General features: G+C 39.7%; 1 protein-coding gene across 15 annotated transcripts in view; it reads left to right on the top strand.

The window, feature by feature from the left end:
• The window catches only part of ABLIM2 (actin binding LIM protein family member 2), a 142,507-nt gene extending 119,200 nt beyond the window's left edge, over positions 1-23,307 (top strand). For all 15 annotated transcript variants that reach the window (XM_069794381.1, XM_069794465.1, XM_069794428.1 and 12 more), the window contains 5 exons: positions 4,115-4,173; positions 6,959-7,013; positions 8,382-8,446; positions 8,618-8,698; positions 21,552-23,307. In XM_069794381.1, the coding sequence (XP_069650482.1) occupies positions 4,115-4,173; positions 6,959-7,013; positions 8,382-8,446; positions 8,618-8,698; positions 21,552-21,665 (374 nt within the window). In that variant the 3' untranslated portion in view covers positions 21,666-23,307. The remainder of the gene's footprint in view (positions 1-4,114; positions 4,174-6,958; positions 7,014-8,381; positions 8,447-8,617; positions 8,699-21,551) is intronic.
• Positions 23,308-23,977: the final 670 nt, after the last annotated feature.

Here is a 23,977-nt window from a genome sequence, read left to right as displayed (position 1 = left end):
CCCAATTAGCAGCTACACAGAATTGACATTGAGGAAGTTTTATTTTCCTGACGTTGACACTTCTTTTTTCTTCCTTTCTTTATGATTTTATTCAGCCACCTGGCTCTTTTAATACCCATGGACATCCTAAGTAATTCCTTCTCTACTCAGTGTTTCCCTGTTTAGTTCTGAATATTTGTAGTCTGTCACATGCCCCATTGGCCATGGAAGAGTAGCTTCTCTGCCTCTTGCACTTACGGTTAAGAACTCTGACGTTCAACCCCTTCTCTGTGGCATAGTCAGTGAGTATCAGAGAAAATAAACTTTTCGGGTATAGGTTTGGTGCCAAGTGGTTACATGCAGAGTGGAGGGGCTTAGCAGGCATCAGACTGCGAATCTCTGGTGATGTGCCCAAACATGCTATGCAAAGAGCCCTGCCTTCATCCGTCCAGCCTCTGAGCAAACCAGAGAAGGGTTATTCTGCTCTAGAAGATATTTAGCCACATTAGTTGGCTATATGCCCAGAAGAATACATCTAACAACGAAGCACATCAGTATGAGGCTTGTGTAATTAGTGGACATCTAGAGTGGAGCTTGCATCTCCTTACATCCATGCGTGTAAATGTGTCTTGTTTCTGTATATGTTGATGTTTAATCATTTACCATAATTCATTATTTTAAGTATCACATATTTAGGAAAGCAGACATCTAGCGAGCTGTGTAACCCTTGCTGTTCATGTGTCCCTGATGTGGGGAGAAGCAACCTCAGAATATCCAGGTTAGAGTGAATGTCGTACTGGAGAAAGCAGGAGACGTATCCATGCAGAGAGTAGCTGATGTTCAGGCAGTACCTAATTAGAGAGAAAGATTGCTTTATCTTGGCCAGTAACTCCAGAAAATTTACTGTAGCAGTACAACTGCAGTTGGATGTGATAATGGGCAGTATGTGTTTGTTGGCTTTTAGTGGTATATTTTTCCTTTATATTAAAAAGAAAGAAGCAAAATTAAAAGTGTTTAACGTTGTAACTAAGCCCATGGGAAACAGAAGCTAAGTGAAATAGAGTTCCCACTGGACTCGGTGGGTGTTGCTAGCTTGTTTTGGGCTATTTTGGCTTTATATGCCTCTTGGATTTTTTCCAGCTGGCCACACGATGTCGCTTGTGCCCGCAGATGTGGCTCAGTCCTGGCAGCCTGGGCGGCAGCTCCTCAACTGCTGCCTGCTCAAGTGAATCATGTTTGTTTTCAAACTGGTCTTTACCTTAGTGCATTTTTCTTTGGTAACTGAGTAGTAGTATTTGGCGATACAACAAAACTGTCTCACCCATCTTCTCTGTAGCCAAGAGGCCAAGAAACTGATGTTCAACACCAGCATCTTTTTCCAGGCAGGAGCAGAGACAATAGTTTTGTTGCAGATACATTCATTCTATCTCACAGGTATGATACTCTTCGCCCTCTGGTGTCGCTACCTTTCAGATAACAGACGATGATAAGTTTCTAGTTGCCAAACTGGAATAGCTAAGTGATCCGTCTAATTCAGTATTCATCACTACGTCCCTGTATCAGACGTGGAAACCCCCTGCGGGGCTGAAAACAAAAGTTCTGCTCGTAGTTTATACCACTTCTCAGATGGTGGTTGATTATGTTTCTAAAACATCTCTTGCTTTTATAGATCATCTTCATTTTACTAGCGTAAATAAGTCAAATTTATCAAGCCTTCTTTCCTGCGATGAGCTTTCATTGCCCCAGTTATCCTGTAGGCTACTGGTCTGGTGGAGTTAATTTAACCCACTTGAACACTGATGAACCAGAACAGCACAAATGATTCATCCAGGATCTCCTGTCACTGCCTGAAAATACTATTATTTCCATATCTTCTGTGTATCAGGACAGTCATTTCCAACTTCTGCTTTTTTTTACACTTACATTAGTAACTCAAGGTCATCCTGTGATTGAGCTGTATATCTAAGACTGTCTCCTTCCCCATCACTTCCAAATTATGAGCCCTCAGCTTAAACAGTAGAACTTTGGGGTATTTATTAGTCCCCAAGTGCATGACTTTTCCCATGAATTATTAAATTTTATCGCATTTCTATTTCTCTAATGTTCGAGGTTATCCCAGTTCTTTATAATATCCCAATCCTCCTCTATATTGGCAGTGCTTTATAACTTTGTGCAGACAGCAAAGTTTATTAGCCCATTACTATTTTTGGTGTCCGGATTATTAATGAAAACATGAGGCAATTTCAGCTCAACACTGGCCCATGCTGACAGTTTTCTCTATCAGCTCTGCTCAGTTCTCACTACCCATTTCTTACTTTTCATTATTTCCTTACTGACTCTGTAATTCCTCTGATAAACTCCATCTTCTCCACATTTGCATTTAATTCCATGTGCAGCCAAGTACCAAACACTGTAATGATATCACATTAGAAGAGATCCAATAAAGTTGATGTTGTGCAGAATTCATTTCTCTTAGCAAAGAAAGCTACCAAGCAAGTCTGGCACTGTGTCTTTAATTTATGTCAAACTAATTAAAATCTATATTAATATAATTGATTTGCTGTTTATTTTGATGTTTTTGTTCAGTCTTTCCTTAGAGTTTTCTGTTGGAAGCAAACCGGTAGCTCCTCGTTATCTTTTTCCCCTCTTAAATATAAAAACTATAGTTGCTGTTCTCCAATGGTAAGAGGTATTGGACTTCCAATTCGATGTGAGCTTATCGCTCCCTAAGTACATTAAGTGCTTTGAATTATGTTTCCATCATGACTGTGATTCATTGGTGTACCCTTATTCTGTTAGCTTTCCCTCTTTGCTCAGTGTTCCACCTTTTGTTCTTAAAAACAGAGGTGAAATAAGCCTTCAGCATTGGAGCCCTACCTAGGCTACCTTTCACCTCTGCTGTGTACTGATACAGCATAACTCCCAGTGATCCCATTTCTTCTTGCCTTGTTCTCTTTTTATTTGGATAGCTGGAGAACCTTTTGCTATTTGTTTTAATACCATTTTCAGTGTTTAACTCGGCTTGACTTCTGGCAGTTCTCACTTTATCTGAGCACATCGTGAGCTCTTTGCTGATCCATCTTTTGTTTTTTCTTTCTGTATGCTTATTTCTAATCATCTCCTTGGGGTATTTATTAATCCAGTGGGTCTGGATTCCCATCCTGCATTCCCCTTTGGACACAGATTGCTAATATTTTTGACAGAAGTGTTACACATTCAGTTCTTTGAGCTAACTGACTTACAGAAGTCTTTGCATCAATTTATCAGTTTCCTGTACTGGAATCAGTAATGTTTATTACACATGTGTTTGTTAATCTTCTGTTTAATTTAAATTAATTCAGCTTGTCACTTCTATACAGCATTACTTTTACTAACCAAAAACTAATCTGAAACACATTTTTGTCCTTTCACTGACAAACTTCCAAACTTTCTTATTAGACTGTCAATATTAAAAGTAAGGCTTTTCTGTTGTTTCATAGTGACTGCATACAGTTTCATCACCATATTACATCCAGTTTGATCATGGCAACACCACTTTGCCAATTTTGTCTACCTTAAAACTTTATTTCTCTTGAGTGTTTATACTCACTGGTTTACTTTAACCATTACCATATCTTCATTTATGCTTTTTTCCACTTGAAGCAGTAGAAATTTTAAAGAAAGCAAAAGAAAATTTTGTGGGTTTTTTTAAGTGGTAGGATACCAAACCTTTTTAAGAAACAAAAACAAAACCAGACCACATACAACATGATCAGAAGTGATGTAACTCTAAAATGGTAGTACCTTTAATCCCATTTTCAAGTCATGGAGGGCAGAGATTTCACAAGCTCTCAAATCTGCTTTGCATCATGTAGCTGCATAAGGCTTCCATAACATGAGTCCCACAACTCTCTTCATGTCAGGCCCAGTAGGTAAGTGCATCCTGCCATGCTGTTATTTATAGACATTGTTACACATGTTCATGTACATGAAATATGGAGAAAAGGTGAGCATTGCTCAGTTATATGTCATCCCATTAATAGAACGTACATATTGATCTTGTAATTGCTGTTTCTGGATGTTTTCTGGAATTCTGTGTTTTAGCAGGCCGCAAAGGATTTACAAAAAATATAGCTGTATGTTATGTCTTTTACAGGATTTCCATATTCTAAATCTGCTTCTCTACCTGGCTATGGAAAGAATGGTTTACATCAGGTAGGTATACATTTAAATGCATTCTCCAGGCAATAGTGTATCATAAATAAGCAGCTTAGTAACTAGTTGAAAATCTACAAAGTAATAACACTTCAAAGGTGTTTTGGCTGCCAGCCCTGTCTGACAGATTCATACCCTATGTGGGTTACAGTTTGTCTGTCTGCAAGAGTAAGACAGACTGAGGCTTCTGCTTTTAATTGTGTGCATCGTGAGCATTAGGAATCTTGATTCCCCTCCCAGAACAAATGAAGGTCCAAAATGTGCAGGCTGCACATATTAATAGATCACAGTATAGCTTGAATTAATGATAGAGGGGTTAGGCCTATAATTAGGCAAGTAATGATTTTAGAGCAAAGGTGGAGCAGCCCACATCCATTGCATTTTTTGAGCCATCTGTTTTGGTTTTTTCCAGTATGCATGTGTGTGTATATATATGTTGGCGTGGTTTAACCCCAGCCAGCAACTAAGCACCACACAGCCATTCACTCGCTCCCCCAACCCAGTTGGATGGGGGAGAGAATTGGAAGAAAGAAGGTAAAACTCATGGATTGAGATAAGAACAGTTTAATAGAACAGAAAGGAAGAAACTAATAATGATAGTAACAATAATAACATGACAATAATAATGAAAGGATTGGAATATACAAAACAAGTGATGCACAATGCAATTGCTCACCACTAGCCGACTGATGCCCAGTTAGTTCCCGAGCAGCAATCCCCCCAGGCCAACTCCCCCCAGTTTATATACTGGGCATGACATCACACGGTATGGAATACCGCTTTGGCCAGTTTGGGTCAGCTGTCCTGGCTGTGTCCCCTCCCAACTTCTTGTGCCCCTCCAGCCTTCTCGCTGGCTGGGCATGAGAAGCTGAAAATTCCTTGACTTAGTCTAAACACTACTTAGCAACAACTGAAAACATCAGTGTGTTATCAACATTCTTCTCATACTGAATCCAAAACATAACACTGTACCAGCTACTAGAAGGAAAGTTAACTCTTATCCCAGCCAAAACCAGGACATATGTGTAATACACACATAGTCGTACTTTTAAGGTGGGGAGGGAGCAATACAGAGAGAATGGAAGGCAGCAATCTGGAAAAAATACGCATAACAAAATTATGATCAGGTTTTCTAATCCTTTTTTCTAATTTTTATAAGTCTTTAGGAAAAAGGCATCTTTGACACTGTGGTCTCTTTCTCTCTGGCATCTAGCATTATGGGTTCTCAGTTCACAGCTTACATCTTCAGGTACAAACACACTGGTTAATAGTGATAAGTTGGCAATACATAGATGCATGTGCACTTAACATTTTGAAGATTGATTTGTGTCTAAATTACACGGACAAGACCTCATGCAAATTCCCTCCTTTCTCCAAAGGAAGGTGTGAAAGCTACTGAAGTATATGAGCAGGATTAAACTACCCCAGTGATAAGGTCATTGGAAGTCGCTACAAGAAATCAGCTGTCAGAGAGTAGCTAAATAAATTTTTCAGTAGCTACTGAAATGTTCATCCCTTTGAGTTAGTATTACGAGACTAATTGTGCCTGCGTTGCTTCAGTACCTGACTGCTTGAATTCCTCTCTCAAGGAACCAGTGGCACTGCAACTTGATCGAAGGAGATTTAGGAATTTGAAAGGGTCTAGATAAACCCGTCCCCACCTATGAGTCAACAGCTTTTTTCTGACTTTTCAGAATAACTGTTACCAGTAACCTGAAGCGAGCAAGGGACCGACTTGCGCCCAACCGCTGTGCTTGGTGAAGGCACCAAAGCCATCAGAAGGCTTCACACAGAGGAGCCCAAAGCAAACTCCATCAGCCGTGGAGTTGGCAGCTCTTGTAGGCTGAAGCCATGCAATGTGGTAGGAAGGCAGCAGATGGCAGCATTTGTCCCGCCTAAAGGGTCCAACCTCCCAGCTGAAAACTGTAGGAGAGTTGAAAAGGTTGCTCATGGTCAAATCCTTGAGGCCAAAATTCTTCCCAGAATGCTTGTCCTCTGTTTGGATTGCAGGTTCATACCAGCTTTTGTGGTTTGTTATTTTTAATCAGCCGTCCCAATGCTGCGTAACAAAATAAACCAAACAAAACAATAAGGAGCCTTGCAGGTTATTGTGAGCATAGCTGTGCACACTGATGATACCCTAACAGACAAAAATGAGACTCGGGGGGAAAAAAAAAAATCATATAATAGTGCTTTTCTGATCTCCTGTAATGTTTTTCATCATAGCATTTGCCAGCAAAGGAAAAAGACAGTGGGTCAAACAAAGCTATGGCACATGCGCACAGTTCTCCCTGGTCTTAGTGGCATCAGCAGTGTGAAGCAGAAAGCAGAATGAGACAAGTTTCAGTGCAGCATAAGTGGTTTGTGACGACAGCAGTAAGGCGTCTGCATCACAGGGAAAGGCATGTGACAATTTCAGTCTTACCTTACTGCCAGCTCTTCAAATGGGGGTGGCTGGTGGCTTTCTGACACCTTCCTGCCTTACTGAAAGCTGCAAGGAATCAGAGCTCGAAAACGTCCAGAGACCTTAGGGGTGAGGTGGGTTGATAGGACACTGCAGTTGCTCCATCTCTGTGGTTATAGATCAATGGGTGTTGGGAGAGCTTGGGATGCCTGCTTTAAGCCGTTAGGTCAAGTTTGAATGAGATTTTATTCTCTTTCTCTCTCTCAAGGATCTGTATTTTGATTGTGTGGTACCAGCTGGTTTTCTTTTTTCTCTTGATAATGTGCAGAGTGGTTTTCTGGCCTATTTTGCTGCTACCTTGCTTCTTTCTTTCTCTTTCAGCCTGAAAATATGGGCCAATACGAAACGGACCAGGAGGCAAGCTGGGGGATGAAAGGTACATTGCCATATCATTTCCACTCCACTTCATGTTTTCTTCCTTTGAGGATGCTGGTTAACATATTGCCATAAAGGTTACTGTTCTGAGATCTTCTCATAGTTCATGTAATAATGACTAGGCAGAGACCCAGCTCAGTATCACGTTTGTCACAGAGAATCTTCTTTTTATCTAACTGAACAGAAAGGCCTGACTGAAGTCCTGCATCATAAAGTGGTGCAACCAGGCTAAGTCAATCCCCATATCCTCAGTATGCGGCAACAGCCTCTGTGGTGGTGATGCTCATATCAAAGAGAGGAGAAAATTTAAGATACTCACTCCTTCAAGACATATCTAATTTAAAAAAAAAAAGTCCATTGTGCTTCTTGTTTGTGCTACAGTGTGGTTAAAATGTACAGAATTCAAAAAGCAGAATTTATTTGCATTCATTTTTTTTATTACAGTTTTAGTGGACTCTGAACTTAATATGGAACTTGGGTTGGAATTTTCAAAAGAGCTGAGCAATTTAGGAACATGCATCTGCTCATGGGGAAGAGTAGGATTTTGTTTCCAAGACACACAATCTTGTTTTAAAAATCTTACTCTAATGCTTCACTTCATGCCTCTGTGTTGATACAAATCTTTGTCTCTATGTTTGAATAGTTTAAAGAACAGATTTTGAAAAGTAGACTTATCTCTGATTTCATTTCAGACCATAAAAAGGTCTATGAAAACATACTGGCCATCCTGGTTGCATTTAATCATTGTTGTAAATAGATGACCTTGTGGTAGTCATATCATATATAGTCATATACTGACTTAACGAGAATACTCTTGTGGTAGTTTAGATCCAGGAGTCGTTCTCCCCACACTCCCAAATCATCTTTTCTTCACTATTGTTATTCTCACTGCAGTCAGCCGAAGTGCAGGATGTTGGCATCTTAGAATACTGTATTAAATCAATGGTTTTCATATATGTTCCCAAACTGACATGCCTGTAATAATCCATATATTTTAACTATTTTCAGTAAAGAACAATAAGGGCAGGACTTTTGGATGACAGACTGACTTAACTCTGCACAAAAGCCTCCTGTAAAAAGAAATTCCCTATTTTGCCAGACATACTCACTGTGTAACCCAATGGCATCGGGAGATGGATTTTCTGTAATAAGCCTTTGATTTCAAGGACTATTGCTTCGGTAATAGACAGTGTTATAGGCATTCGGAGCATGGGGGTCAAATGCTTACTATGCATGCAGTTACTCAACAACTATTGAGAAGAGAGAAATGTAGTAGCATAACAAATTGCTGATGTACCTAAATGTTCATTGCGGTGACTCCAAAAGCCTATAAATTCTAAACTATGAACCTGTTCTCATTCTCTTGCAGAATACAAGGTAAGAAGGGCTTTTCCAACACTGGAAGAACAATCAGATTCAGCACTTCCTAGCAAGGTTACATGTGTTCCTTTTTTATTTTATTTTGTTAATTTTTGTCCCAGTGAAATATTTGTCAAATCAGGATGCAAGTATGTACCATTTAAATTAGTAAGTTCTCCACACTGTCATTTCCACACATCAGAATCAGATTTGGCTGGAGTTCATTTGCTCTTGTCTTTTTAACAGATTTATCCTTATGAAACACTTATTGTAACAAACCGAGTTCGTGTGAAATTGCCTAAGGATGTGGACAGGACCAGGCTGGAGGTAGGAATGATACTTGCTTGATGGCTTTGCAAGTCTTTGTCCTGTTTGTTTACCACCTTAGATATTCGTGTGCCTAAGTAATGGCAATGAAAGAAGAGAGAAGAGAGCAATAACTTTATATATTTATTACATTTTATTTCAGAACACTAGCATGTAGGCAATTTAACTAAAAAAGAATAGCCAAAAACCTGGCAAATGTCTGACCAAATGGTGTTTTACAAAGATACTGATGAAAGCCATTAGTTTTGGATGATTACACAGGATACTGAAAGTTGGAACAGGGCGGGTGGAAACTTGGTTTCTTAATGCCTATAAAAAACACCCTCCTAGAATAACCTGAGTATTCTAAAAAAGCTCCATTTATCCTGCAAATACATGGACCTATGTTTCTGGTCCATCGTCTTACTCAGCCTCTCCTTTGGCTGTGTGATCCATGATCACTGTGCTACAGATTTGCTGTAGCATCCACCTCTCTCAAAGAGTAGTAATAGAAGCTGGAGAAATGCAGATATAATTTATCACAAAGGAAAGCTTAGTTTCCAAAGGCCAAATCCTGAAGTTGATGTTCAGGCAAAATCCATGAGGTTGATTTTTTTGACTGAGTAATGACAGGACTGAATAAAGACTCGCCTGAATTATTAAACTGATGTATTTTTGTGTGAATTACTATTAAAAAGAAGAGATAGATCAATAAAAATTATGGGATAACAATTTTAGAATTTGGGGAAGATTTATATTTAAATAAATTTAGTGTATTTTTAACTTGATAATGTGACAAGAAAAGAAGAAACTTTAATCTTAAAGCACAAAAAAGAAGAAAAACTTCATAAAGTAGCAGAAAGTTCCTCATTAAAGATCAATTTAAAAAAAAATTAATTTACCAAATTCTTATACATGTAGTATATTTTGGAAATGGTGTTATGTTGTTAAATACTTCAGTGTGCTTGTTCCTGGGTTACCCAGCAAGTGGTATTGATTTGACTATAAGGAGAAAAGAGCTTCAAACGTATGCTGTTTTAAGCCTGGGATATAGCAAGGCATGACAGCAATAATAAAAAGCATAGTAAGTCCAGAAAAAGGAGCAGGGAGTTGGAGGGATGCTCATCTGGATACATCCTATAAGGGATTCTTTTATATATATACATATATATGTGTGTGTGCGCGCGTATTAAAGAATAGAGTCTTTGTTTAAACACATCAGACTGGTCTGAATAGCAAACGCAGCTCCAAATTGCTTTTTTAAGACAATGTACAGTTTGCTTTGGATGGATCGTGCCTGTCCTGGCTGCCATTATCCGTAACTCATATGCCGTCCTCAGCTGGGATCGCTGTTTGTTTAACATTGGAGCTGCTCAGTCTGCCTCGCACCAGGTGCAGCCCAGTGCCTGATGGCTCAAGGAGCCCAACCACTTCAAAGATCTCACAGAGGTTTGCAAAAAAGAACAATAAACAAGTTCTTCTTCAAACCTGCACCAGAAGAGCGATAAGGGGACCAGGCTGATCCTGCTGATTGCTACACTGTGTTAAACATGTGTGTCTGCAGGAAGGACTCCTTTGTGGACCATCTTACATTTATTAGGGATTGGTAGTTTTTTAAACAATTAAATTAGCGGCGTTTTAATAGGATTATAGCTACTGGAAGAACAGAGGCAGCAGCTCATCTCCACATTCAAACCATATGCAGAGCTGAGTGACAGGCACAAACTGTTGCTTTCCCTGCCAGCCTCTTCCCCTCCTCCCCATCCCTTCCTTCTGCAGTACAGGATTGCTGGAAATAAGTAGCTTTGCATAAAAAAGCAGTTTATCATTATTTCCTCTTGTGGCAGAAGAAGTAGTTTGTAACTGAGTCGCTGACTTGGGCATTCAGCAGATTTCAGGCTTGTGCAAGACCCAGGACTCAGGACGCCCAAGGCTACGTGGGTTTATAGGTTTGCACAGGAGCAGCCCAGGATTAGACACGCAGACACACACATACACCCCCTATCTGTTAGTAGAGGACCCCCTTAGCATACCTCGGTATCTTCAAGCTTTTGGGGGCAACACTAGGGATACTGGAAGCAAGTACTAAGGTTAGATTTCACCTTTTCTTGAGCTCCATTTCCCATTCGCTGGATGGTGTGATTCGATGCTCACAGATATCTAGGAGGCAAATTCTCCGAGCAGAATTGGTTGCCAGCTGATCTTCTGTTTTCATCCTGTGGAGCCAATGTCACTTGTGAGAGGGCTGGATTGTGCCTACAGAAATGGTGAAGGTGATAGCACTGCTGAGCCCATGTACTATCCAAACTGTAGAGTGATTTATCTAGGAAAATCTTTTAAGAGAACATCCATGTTCTAATACCCTAGTTTTATTCTGATCAGTGTTGTGGGCTGAAGCCTCACCATGCTCTCGCTGCTGCAAACCAGAACAAGCTCCTGGGTGTGATGGCTGTGGACAGGGTACAGGTGGTGTCAGTGAAAGGAGACCTGGAACTGTTGCGTTTTATATCAACTATCAAACCTGAAAATGGTCTTACCGTGTCCAGTATGATTAGAATATCTCACACGTGATGTTTCTGATTTCCTGGTCTACTTAGGAGCAATAAGGTGACTAAATCTGCGCGAGCTAGATTTATTTAACAGCCCTCCTGCAAGTTGACTTGCAGCGGGCTTCTGTTTGTGCAACAGAGTTGTTGTGAACTTTGAATGATCCGGCATAGATGTCATGGAAAAGGCACTGTTGTTTGTCTCCGATTCCCTCTTCCAAGGGAAGTCTCCTGTATTGAGTGTTCCTGTCATGAAAAGTGAGCTCAAGTAAGTCGTATTAGCTCCTTGGGTCAAATTAAGGGAGGCTGCAATGAAGGCCCCGGCTAATGGTCAAGGACCGCAGGAGGGTGTGGTTTTAATGGGTGGTAGTGTTTTCCTAACTTTGCTCCCATTGTGAGTATTTTTTAGATTACACTGTTGTGCAAGAAATTTATTTTAAGGATTATAAAAAATATTTTCTCGTAAAAATGCATATTTTTCTAAACCCAAGAGGTATCTAGAGATCAGGAAGGCTCAACAAGGCTCAACTGGTAATAAATGTATTCAAATAATAGGAATTCTTTCTTCAAAAGCACATATATCTAAGTGTAGAAACACTCGGCATGTTTTTGTTTGCTTGTTCTAACTCAGCAGTGAGGCAGAACTACCCAGTTCCTTGTGTTCCTCCAGGAGGTGTTTATGCCAACAGTGAACTAATACATGCAGCATTGAGAACTAGTTAAAATAAACAACCTGCTGATTTTTAAATACGTTACTGGCACTCTGGCTTTTGAATGAATAGCCTGGATCTTCGTTTAGTATAAGCTGACTAGAAAAGCGAGGAGTTTACACAAGATAAGGATTTGGCCCAGGAATTTTTTTTAGAAGTTTCTCTCTACCACACTGCTGTTTATTCTAATGTTAGATGAACGGAGCAGCATTCCCGTGAGCAATTCTAACAGGAAATGGTGAAGAACAAGTTAGTTCAGATAATGTTGCAGAACAAAGCAGTCGCACAGGGTTGGATTATACAATTGAAGGGTGAAGAAGAGGAATTGCGCTGTCGCTGCATCTGCGCTGTCATCTGCAGATGACACAGACCTGAGGGAACAGCAGTGAGGGAACTCAGGTGAGCAGAGCCTCCCTTCAGAGGGACCTGGCCAGGCTAGAGAAATGGGTCAACAGGGTCTTCATGAAGTTCCGTGAAGGTAAATCCAGATTCCTGCACTTGTGACAGAATAACGCCATTCGTCAGCACAAGAAGGGGGTAGCAGCTCTGCAGAAAAGTACCTAATGGAAAACAAGCTGAACATGAGTCAGCAGCTCACCTTTGCAGTAAAGGGGTTATAGAGGAAAACATACCCTTCTCAGAAGTAGGCACTGGAAGGCCAAGAGGCAACAGTCACAAGTTGCAGGAAGGGAAATTACAGTTACATGTAAAGGAAAAGTTCCTCACTGGGAGAGTAGTTCACTGGAATGGGTTGCCAAGAGCCTATGGAGTCTCCATCCCTTGAGGCATGCAAAACTCAGCTGGACAAGGCCTTGAGGAACGTGGTCTAATTTTAAAGTTGGCCCTACTTTGAAGACCTCCGTAAGTCCCTCATTTGCTTAGATTGGTATATTCTGTGAAGACAAAGCCTTAACGTAATGGTGGTCTTGCTGCAATAGCACTTGAAAAAAATACATAATTTGGTCTATCTTGGACCATCTTATCCAAAAGATCATTTTATTATGCAGGGGCTTAAATATTACTGTCCTGCAGCAAAATTCCCTATTTTGGACAACTTAAGTCCTGATTTTCCAAGGGCTATGACATCACCTTTGGATGGTACACATTAGCGCATTCCTTACCTGCTGGTTTCCCAGTGGTGTTCCATGTGGCCTGTTTGGGTTTTTTTTCCAAAGGAAGTTGGGAAGATTTTGAAAATGTTGATACCTCTTTTAAGTACTTTAATACCTTTTATGATTTAGGCCTTGGGCTTCTAAAAGCATGCACTTGATACTTTTATCTTAGAGTGGATATTGTTTGCCCGTTGTTCAGTCACAGCAATGTGGTTCAGTGCTTGTACATCCAGATTGATGGTTCATGCCCAGCTGCATAGCTTTATTTTCTTTTTTTCCTCCTGAAGTTGCGTTTATCACAGAGTATAAGATTTCTTTTGTGGTCACAGGCTGGTAGTTTTGAAAGCCAACATAGTTAGAGTCTTCCATTTGGAAACCATCTTTTAGTGTTTTCTTTTGATTTTCTTATCTTAATGTATCTTAGTTTCTTTAGCATTTTCTTTTGAATGTCAGAGAGTTAAAAGCATTATTCATTCATGCCTATCAAACACAGTAGAAAGTAAATTTTTTTGTTTGAGCCTGTTCATTCTTTGTTTAACAAGGATACACTGAAACAATTGCTAAGGAAAAAAATATTCTGGAATGTCAAGTAGCAAACCTTCATCTGCCACCTTGTTCTCTTGTAAACAGAAATGAGAGATTAAACATGGGTGCGGTCTTGTTTGAACAGAGCACTCACATTAATTCAAACATGCTTTTCCTCCTGAAACTGCTTGTCTGGATTTGTTTTAGGGATGACATTTTTTCCACTAGTTTTTATTCAACAATCACCCTGGGTTCTAGCCATTTGGGCTGCAACCATTTTAGGACTGGTTTCCAGTAATCGAGCCTGAATTTATAACAGGCCCAGCTCCTAGATGTCATTCATACAAGTAGTGTTGTCCGTCTCACCTCCTCTGGAGCTCAGATAGGGAAAATCAGAGCAAAACTGGAATGCTGTGTGTTTTAACATAGAGAAGTGCAGTTTGTAGTTTGGGGCTGGATTTGAGGTTACAGGCTCACTTTGTGATGAAGCTTATAACCTGGAGTGAGAAAGTGCAGGTCACTGAATTCAGTGGAAGTTCACACTGTTTAACATGAAAAACGTTTGTGTGGTGTTCCTTATTCTAGGCATATGGTTGCGTTGTGATCAGTGCTGGATGTCTATATCAGTTTTCAAAGCCGTTAGGAAAGGAGCCCTTATAAAATGAAAATATGCATTAGAAATTATGTGGTACGTATGAAAGCTAATTCCTATCAGAGTGGAAACTCTGTGGGAGTGAACAGAGATTAGATGTGGAGCATTCATATTACAGATGCACTAAAGCCCAAACTAAGGCAAACTGGAAAATCTGCTTTAAGAATAAAGTATTTTGTACCTAAATCAAATGAAATTTTTTAAACTCAAAATATACTATATGTTTTCATAATTCATTATGGACTCATAGTTTTAGTTTTATTTATGAATTAATTTCTTAATTATATAGTATTTTTTATCAGCAGTCTGCTGAAGGCAATTACTTATGTCAATGTCAGTATGAAAAAGCTCATTTGGTTGAATGACAGAATGATGGCACAAGTTATCCTCAGAGGTGTTCTATGTGTACTGCTGTGTAGGTGGTATACCGATATCCCTGGGAGAAATACTTGTATCTGTTCAGCTTCTTGCGTATTTATGCATGACTCAGCTGGGGAGAATATTGGATGTACAATGCTACTGCAGAATACTTTGTGTGTGCCTTGTGATATTTCACAAGAGGTTAGACTGTAAGTACCCCACAGTAGTAGTGCTGAGTGGAATGCAGCTTCTCTGTGAAGTTTCATGATACCCTGAGATAATAAACGAGATATATCCACAGATCCAGGAGCCTTGAATAGATGCTTGAGGTGACATCGGCACGGGCAAGGGTTTCAGACTCTTCCTCGTTGCTTCTGTTACACTGCTCTTCTTGGGAGCCTTTTTGGGGACCCACACTGCTGTATGGAAGCAGAGGAGAGAGGGGGACCTACATCTCCTGCCAAGGCTCAGTGGCACAAGTGCTCCCACTCTTCAGTGTTGTGACTAAGTGCCCTCATCTAGCGTAACCGCAGTTGTAGCACCTACTCCCCCATTCCCTCATCAGTGGAGCTGCTCTAGTTATCTTTTGATACCTTTTCAAGTTCATTAGGTAGCAACTTGTGCCATTTCTTGACTTTCCCTTCCTTATCGCATAATTACTTAATAGTTTGAAATATTTATTGAGCATGAAGCTTAATTACTCCGTAGATGAGCATAACATTCAATACTCTCTTGGGAACGTGGCACATGGCTAATTACAGCTGTGTAATTAGCTATGCAGTAGGCTTAGAAGAAACCTCTGAAAAGCCTGCTGAGCCCCAGCAGTGCAACAGAAAGAAGGGTGAAGAGTGCAAACCTTGTGAAAGCAAAGCGAGGATTTGAAATTCAATAGATAAAAAAGAAGTTTTTCCAGAAAATTATGATTGGGCATCTGAAAGTAATATTTGGGCTAACTTTGAGAGGCATAGGAGATGGGAATGGAAGGGGAGGAGAGAGGAAAAAAACTGGAGAAGGGAGGAGGCTATTATTGTTCCAAATCTTGAGATACTTCTAACTTCCTAAATCTTAATACAGGAAAAGACTTAGGTCCCACCAGCAAAGCCTTTGCACTACCCTAAAGAGCTAAGATTTGGTTATTTACATGAATGCTGGCTTACCTGTGAATAAACCTTTCCCAGTAAATCCCTGTTTAGTTTGAGTATTTTGCATTTTGAAAACTCTGGAAAAGATCCTGTAGCTTTTACTTCTGGATTTTGTGGATCAGAGGTTGGAACTGTTACAAGGACTCTGAGCAAAAATGAATTGAAGTGGACAACTATTTAAAATTACACTCTATAAAATAGAGTGCACAGTAGTGCTTCAGAGAGAGACTAGCTGAAATATTCACTATGGATTCAAGCAAAGGCAATGTAATGCTCAGCTGTCACTTCCTATGAACATAACAAAAAGCAAAAGAGAAACAAACCTGAGTTTTTAAATGACCTCTAGGAATTAGGTCTTTGATTTTTCTAGTCTTCAACTCATCACCTCCTGCCATCCACTGTGTTAGTTCATTGGTTCAATATTGACTCAAGAGGAAGTACGATATTCTCTGAATTTCCTACATCAGCAGGTTTTCACAGGAGGACTCCCATCCAATTACTGACACAGAATAAACATGCTTGTGCAGCATGACCTGGTCGCAGCTTACTGCAGTATGGCTGAAGCTTAATTGCAATTTTCCCTTCCTGTGACTTATTCACACTAATGGCATGTTCCCAAGTATTACTTTTGAAGAACTCCGAATTTCATTACAAGCACAATTATTCTCAGGGAAAAGAAATCTCATTGAATTAAATAAACATTATAACTCTACTCAGAATGATTAGTGGCTTTTTAGCAGGCCACAGAAAAATAGAGACAAGCCTCATTAATTTACAGCAAAAAGCATCACTTCTTTCTGAGATAATACCGTGGAACAAGGATTTGAATGTGCAATTAATTATTTTTGTTCTGAGAGACTCAAAAATGAGCGTGTATCTGTAGTGCTCGTTTTGATGATCAAGTTTCATAGAGCACGAGGATTTTCCATTAGAGTGGTTGGATTGCAGTAGAGAGGTTTAGCTCAGCCCTTGCTTAGTTCTGTGTATCTTAATAAGAAACATTTGCATTTTAATTCTTCTGTCGTGCATTTGCATGTTTTAGGGCAAGCTAGCTACATAATTACAGCAGGGTGTGGTGACCCTTCCTACACAGTGCTGTGCCCTTTAGGTGGCATCCAGGTGAGGAATTACAGCAGCAACATTCAGTTCCCAAGCTGCAGGCCACCTTTGGGCTTCCCAGAGTGGCATCCCAAGGTTGTGATCCCATATCTCTCATCCAAAATGCTGTCAGTGCAGGTGAGAGATTGTGCTTCTGGAGACATGACTCTCCTCTTCCACACAAAGCCACTGCTGTGACCCATAGACGCACGTGGTGGATCCTCAGCACTTTACTGAACTTGAGTCTCACTGTCTTTTTCTGATTTCCCATGCAAGCTGACACAAAATGCTATCCAGAACAAAAGACTGGGCACTACTGACTTTACAAGTCTCAGATTAATAATTTTATCAAAACAATATGAGGCAGTAGTCCTTTCTAGTGTGGCAATTTTACACTTAAATATATCCAAAATGCTGATGTTCTCATGCTGCAAGCTCCAGTATAGCAGCCTTTTTAGTGAAGAACCATCTTTAAACTGTTTACCTTATCTTTTAGCAACGTTTTCAGGTAGTAGCATGTTAACGTCACTACGCAGGTTCCAAACTGAGCTCACTTAAATACGATCAGTTCAGCGTGTAGGCAGAAGGGGACCTTAATCTGGTCCTCTGTAGTCTCTTCGGTGTCTGCAGCGTGCCCAGCTTTGCTGTTGCTGCAGAGCAGAGAAGTAGACTGTGTTAAGCTGCCTGAATATGGCCAAATTGTCACAAAGGGAATTAAGAATTGGTTACTAGCACACTGTAAAACACCCAGACTTCCTATGTAAACAAGGCCAACCCTAGTAAAAAAAAGGAATCAATGTTATTTTTACTAATAAGTTTGGCCATTCCTTTAATGGCCCAATGATGAACTATTAACATAGCTGGATATTTTAAGCTGATCCAATCCTAAAAAAAAAAAAAAAAAGAAACCATGTTCCTGGCCTTGTAAAGCATAGCTTTACATACACATCTTCTCTCATACCTCAGAATGAATATCCTCCCTATTCCCTATGCATAATTTTCAATTTCCCTTCTTTGTTTGACTAATGAGACAACGTAACGCTTCATTTAAGACAAACTAATATTCAAATAGCTGAGAAGAAAGATAAATCAATCTAAGACTTCTTAGTGGTGCATTTTCTCTGCCTTTGGGAAGAGCCCTGGGTCTTAAAGCTATAAGGTTTAGGAAGGTCCCAACAATAGTGCAGACAAAATTTAACATTGCACATACAAAGTATGATCATAAACTTCCCACACTGGCCTATTCCCATGGTGTTTAGACCCTTCAAATACTTGTAGACATTTACCATATTTTCCCTTAGTCATCATTTGGCTAACCTTATACATACTTAGGCCTTTTAGTCTTTCCTCATAAATCAAACTCTGCAACCCATGATTACTTTTGTTACTTTTATCTGAAGCTTTGCCAGTTTGATGACATCTTTCTGGGATCAAAGTTTATTCCAAAATTTGCAGACAGAACTGTAATTACTGATGCTTCTAGGGTCAGTCCCAAAGCTAGAGCCCTTGATGCCTAAGAAAGGGATGGTGAAAGTTTCTGAGATGCAGGGAAAACAGTGGGAATTATGCTACACTGGGCACAGACTGGTGTCCTCAGAGAGGGTTCAGACCAAAGGGGAAGTGTTCCCTTCTACTAGAATTAATTTTGCTTGTGGATAATGCATTGATGGAGTAAGAAACTTTACTAATATTGCAGTCTGGTTGTTAGTCCTTGAGATGAGGGACAGTATGTGGAGGAGAATTAAAAGGAAAGAAACTGCCTAGTGGAATGGGAGGTGGAAATAAGTGAGCTCGTCCTTTCCCCATCTCAATCTCTGCTACTGCATCCCTGGGCTGGAAACTCTCAGCTGTTTTTGGACCAGGCAGCACCAACTGAGAACTTCTGCGAGGAAAAAAAATGGTGCTGGTGTAAAACAAAACTTCAGTGTAATTAGAAAATGAGTGCACGCGAGGAATGAAGGTGATGTCATCTGGATACAAGCAGAGGAGCAGAGCGCACATCCAATTCATACAGGCTTGGATAGATGCACGTGGACTGAAAGCTCGCTAAGCCTGAGGGCAAAGCAAAATGATAAATGGCAAAGTAAGGTCTTGGAGAGGAAAGGGGAAATTGCAGAGCTTTTGCTGAGATTGGTGGCAAGCTTCGTTGGAAGGTGAATGTGTAGCGAGTATTTGGCACCCTGCAGAAAAGGCCTGCGGCCTGACGTAGGGCTTGCTGAGTCTCCCTCCATTGACCTTCAGTATTGAAACAGATTTGATGAGACCACAGCAATTTCTAGGAAGACATGGTGTAATTTACCTGAAGAAAAAAAAATGGTGAAAACATTCCTTTTAAAGTTTTACATTTCCTAGGGTTTTGGATGATTGGCAAAGTGGATTTACCTGCAGGGTATGTATGGGCTTTCTGATTTTCTCTTTGAGGATGAACTACAGTTTGTCACTGCTTTCTCCTGAGTGAGGGGATATCTCCAGTCTCATCCACAATCTGGAAAGTAAGATAAAACAAAATATGATACACTTTGCTCATCCATACTTCTTTTTCAATCCCACAACTTATAGACATGTTCCGTGCTGTGAGAAATTGCTGAAGTTAAGCTTGCTCACATTTGTCTGCTGGATTACCAGGAAAATATTAAAAAAAATCAATGTAGTGAGAAGATACTTTTTCTTTCCAAACCCAGTAGAATTAAATTCTGTCAGTGAGAGATTGTTTCTAAAATATATTGTCAGATGTTGCTCATTTCCATGCGAAACAGGATCTCCTTTGCCAAATGTGCATGCCGTGTTTGTTCCATGCTATGTGTAGTGCTTATGGTGGGTTCCTATCATTGGTCAAATGAAAAATGAAGGCTCAGTTCCAAACTCTTAGTCACTGTTCTGAATATGTGGAATCTCAAGGGGAAAAAAAAAACCAAGGCTGTCCTTTTTTAAGAAACCACAAGCGCCCATGATGACCATTCAAGGTAATTAAATGTAGTGATTTCTTACAAACAATTTCATTAGTTTTCCTTGAGTAATTTACAGTACAAAAATAAACTCATTGTTAGTAAGTGGGAAAAAAATTTTGCTTTCAAATTTGTCCAGAAAAATAGCTTTGTGAGGTAGGGCTGCGTCCATCCTGGTCAGGTGAACCGTCGTGGGTTTACCAGGGCATGTTAGCGTGCTCTGTGCCACAATTTTAGCAAGCGCTCCTCCAGACGATGCTGGGAACTGATTCAAGTGATAGACAACCTTGGGCTATTTGAATGACCGGTAAAAACATAGTCGAAAGGACCGAGTGGCTCCCCTTCCCTGGGCAGTGCTGTGTCCCCCCTGCCTTCAGCATCTTGCACTCAGTGTTTGCTGGTAGCATTATACACATTGGTGAGGACTGTATCTCCTTTAAAATTACTCTCCTGGCTGGCTTGCCAGCATGCGTCTTGAGAGTGAGTAATGTAGACTAGATGGTGGTTTTGAGCCTCCTCCAAACGATGAGGACATTGAACTCAGATTTCTCACCTCCTGGGAAGTCCTGCAACCAGGAGGCAGTGAGATGAAAGGAAAGGGCCGATATCCTTCCTTTGAAATAACACAGTCGTCTCATGTGTGATGAGCCTGATTCTGCTGCGTGAGGCATGTCCGAGCGTTTCTTGCGCTAAGCGGCTTTGGGGCACCTAATTTTTGGATGCAGGTGGTGCTCCAGCAGGTGCGGAGGTGCTCAGGCTGGGGCTGCCCAGGTGTGCCTGGAAGGAGAGCTGCGACCGCGGAGCTTCGAGTCAAAAGCTCGGTTGGGGAAGAGAGGGTTAGATTGCAGTGCTGGTCCCAGGTTTCAGGGAAGTCTATGTGGAAGAGGAGAGTCCATGTTTAAAAATTGCAGTTTGTAATTCTCATGGCACTGAATCTGACCCTTTTGGACGGTGCGTGCTTAACAGATGAGAAACAGAGAGCCGTAACTGATACCACTGAAATGCTTGAGCAAGAGTTAGTCCACAATTATCAGAAGAATTTTATATGATATTCTTTTCTAATTCACACATTTATCTTTTCTGCCTTTTCTGTGTGTATACTAGTAATTGTTAGGCAATTGTTATCCTACCTCCTTCCAATTCTTTATGTTGGTATTCTCCCCTTTTTCTCTCTTTTTATTTTTTTTAATATTGAATCATGAAAACATCAAATAGAAGCGTAGTTCTTGGCATTTAAAAAAAACCCCACTTTATCCAACTTGGACTGCTGATAGGAGTTTATCCCCATGCATAAGCACATTTTGGATTTAAGAATTTAGCAGTGTGCTCTCTCCTTTGTTACAAGGCTGCTATTAGTGGACCAGTGTGGTGTCCACTGCTCTCATTAAAGATAAAGGCAAAAGAAATCCAACTCTGAAATTACATTGTTATCAATCTCTTTAAAGTTCTGGAATAGCTTAAATTTGTCGCAGCGTGCTCTGTCATCAAGCACCGTGTATAAACACTTCTTTTTCCCAAAACCCATAACTTCTGCTCAGTTGGAACTATATTGAAAAGATTACTTTTTTTTTTTTTCAAAAGTCACTACTGCCATCAATAATTTCATTTCCCAGCTACTCTGAGCTCCTTTGGTTTTGATGCAGTCTTTTCCAGAACCAATTTGGGAATTTAAATGCAAATCCTAATGCATTATTTTGCGGTGTGTTTTAAAATTTAGGAAGGGCAGAAATCTTCCTGTATGCACAGACGAGCTTAATGGTACTTTTTGTGTTTTCATTTTAAAGAGGCATTTGTCCCCTGAAGAGTTCCAGGAAGTCTTCAAAATGAGCATTGAGGAATTTGATCGTCTGGCACTTTGGAAGCGAAATGACCTGAAGAAAAAGGCCCTGCTTTTCTAGCCCCTCCCGGATAAAATATGTGCTTAATCAAAACAAAAATAGTCTTGCCAGAACTATCACATGCACTTGCTGTTGAACCATTGTCCAGCTTCATTGTGTTAGTATGTGTCAGGGGAAACAGGACAGATTAGATGGCAATGCGTTGGAATACAGAGAATTTGCTAATCTTGCATGACCAGCTGGTTTTGTCAGTAACTCCTGGTCCTACCCAGTTTACAACATGCAAAAAATCTAGCTTTAAATTTATTGTTGCTTGCAGTTATTGCTTGATGCAAACGGAAATTCTGAAGGGAAGAGAAAAAAGTGTAGCTGTGACAAAGGAAATGCATCCAACATTTTGTTCTATTAAGTTTTACAACACAATTTTTACAAAATCAAGTAAGTAATGAAGATAAAAGTCTCCAAGGGGGGATCACATGCTATTAAAAATACGGTAAAAGCCAAAGAAAAGCATGTTCACAAGCAATTATTGCAATTGTTTATGTGTGGTACTTTTTAAAAATGAAAGCAAAAATATGGAAGCACCTTAATTCTACTTCTTATATTTAGACACAGCCTACTCTCTAAAAGGACATATTTGTCTAGAAGGTAACTAGCTATCTTTAATTACAACACAAGAGTTTTTATTTTATTAAGAATATATTGTGACATAAAACAGTTATAATGACTAAAATGTATACAGACCTACTTAAAAATTTAGTCCCATTCATCAGGAAAACTGAAGCCTTATACAAAACTGGTTTAAGAGTGTATTGTGCCAGTTAACCGTGTTTTCCTACTAGTTTGGGGTGTTTGGAGAACTTTTTTTTTACATTTCATGCTGAAAAAAATACCATGTAATCTTAATTATATGTAGATAGATATATCTATCTATAAAAGAATTATTTTCATTAATATGTGTCCTAAGTAAAGACATTCTTACTTTTTCCACTTTCTGGCTTTACATGATAAGCCATGAGAATGGTGATGGCAATTGGTAGGTGTGGAAATGGAACAGTTCAGCATAAAATGTAACAAAAAAAGCTTGGTGTGCTCTATCAATAATACATCCAATTATAATCAAATATATAAAACCCTCATGCATTACTATTTGCATGTTTCTGTACAAATCAATTAAAAAAAACCAAACCTATGTGATACTGGTGCAGTACCTTGAAACTATCTTAAATAACAAGCAAAGCTAACAAAATCTAAGTGTTTGATATGAGCGTTAGACCTTAATATCTCTTCCAGCTGAAAGACTGTATTAAATTTAATAATTTCATATGGTCAGAAGTATGGTTGCTGACAAAGAATGTTCTAAAGTGAGTTGCTAGTTTTGTGTGATACAAAAGAGCGTTACAAAAAGTACATTTTTCAGCCATGTGTCAGTATTCTCCATTTTTACTGCCTTGAATGTTTGTATTCACTTCCTACTTCACTATGTATTTTTGCATTTCCTTAAAGTAACTGGTTAATATATGCACTACAACACACTATTTCAACTGACCCAGCATTGGAAAAATCATAGCATTGAACATGCCTTCTTCCAACTAACTTTCAGAATCCATGCTGTTGGAAATAAATATTTTCTCATGACCTAAATGTTTTGTCTGATGATACAGATGTTTAAAAAATTCATTAAAACGAAAACAAAACTGAATGACTTTGCTAATGTGTGTATAATTTTTAGATTGTACTGCTGCTCTGGATAGGGTCTTCCCATGATAGTAGTGTAAATAGTATATAATTTGCATTAGATTTGCTCACCGAGGAGATCAAGTGTACCTCTGAATGTCAAGTTACTGTAAAGTTGGTCATGATTTAAACAATCCATCTAGCAACTGTCACATCTCACCAAGCAAAAGTTGCTTCACTGGTGATGTTCAGTGTACAGAACATTAGCCAGTCTTAACTGAGAGCTCCTGATCACCTGTAGGCTGCATCCATAATGCTCTTCAACCTCAGAATAGCTTACATCTTGCCTACATGTGAAAACTGGCAGCGCACTGAAATGGGCCATTCCGAAACATGATCAGCAACATCCATTGGTACTATGAAAATCTAAATCCAGGAGAACAACAACTGGCTGGAGAATGATGATGAATAAGTTTGACGTTGGTGAAGACCACTCTTCTCATCTATATCTTCCTGGGACATCAGATTGATTACAGGCATCTTCTCAGTAAGTCAAAAAATTGCAGGTCAATCAAAGAAATGTATATACCGGTGCAGATCAGGTTCAGTATGGATCTTCATAAATACTTTGAAAATTGCTTAACCACAGCAGCTATTGTACCGGTGTAGGATTCAACCTATGCTATAAGGAACAT

The sequence above is a fragment of the Haliaeetus albicilla genome, chromosome 1 (assembly GCF_947461875.1).
Source record: "Haliaeetus albicilla chromosome 1, bHalAlb1.1, whole genome shotgun sequence".
Taxonomy (NCBI): domain Eukaryota; kingdom Metazoa; phylum Chordata; class Aves; order Accipitriformes; family Accipitridae; genus Haliaeetus; species Haliaeetus albicilla.
This window is presented reverse-complemented; position numbering and strand designations above follow the sequence as displayed.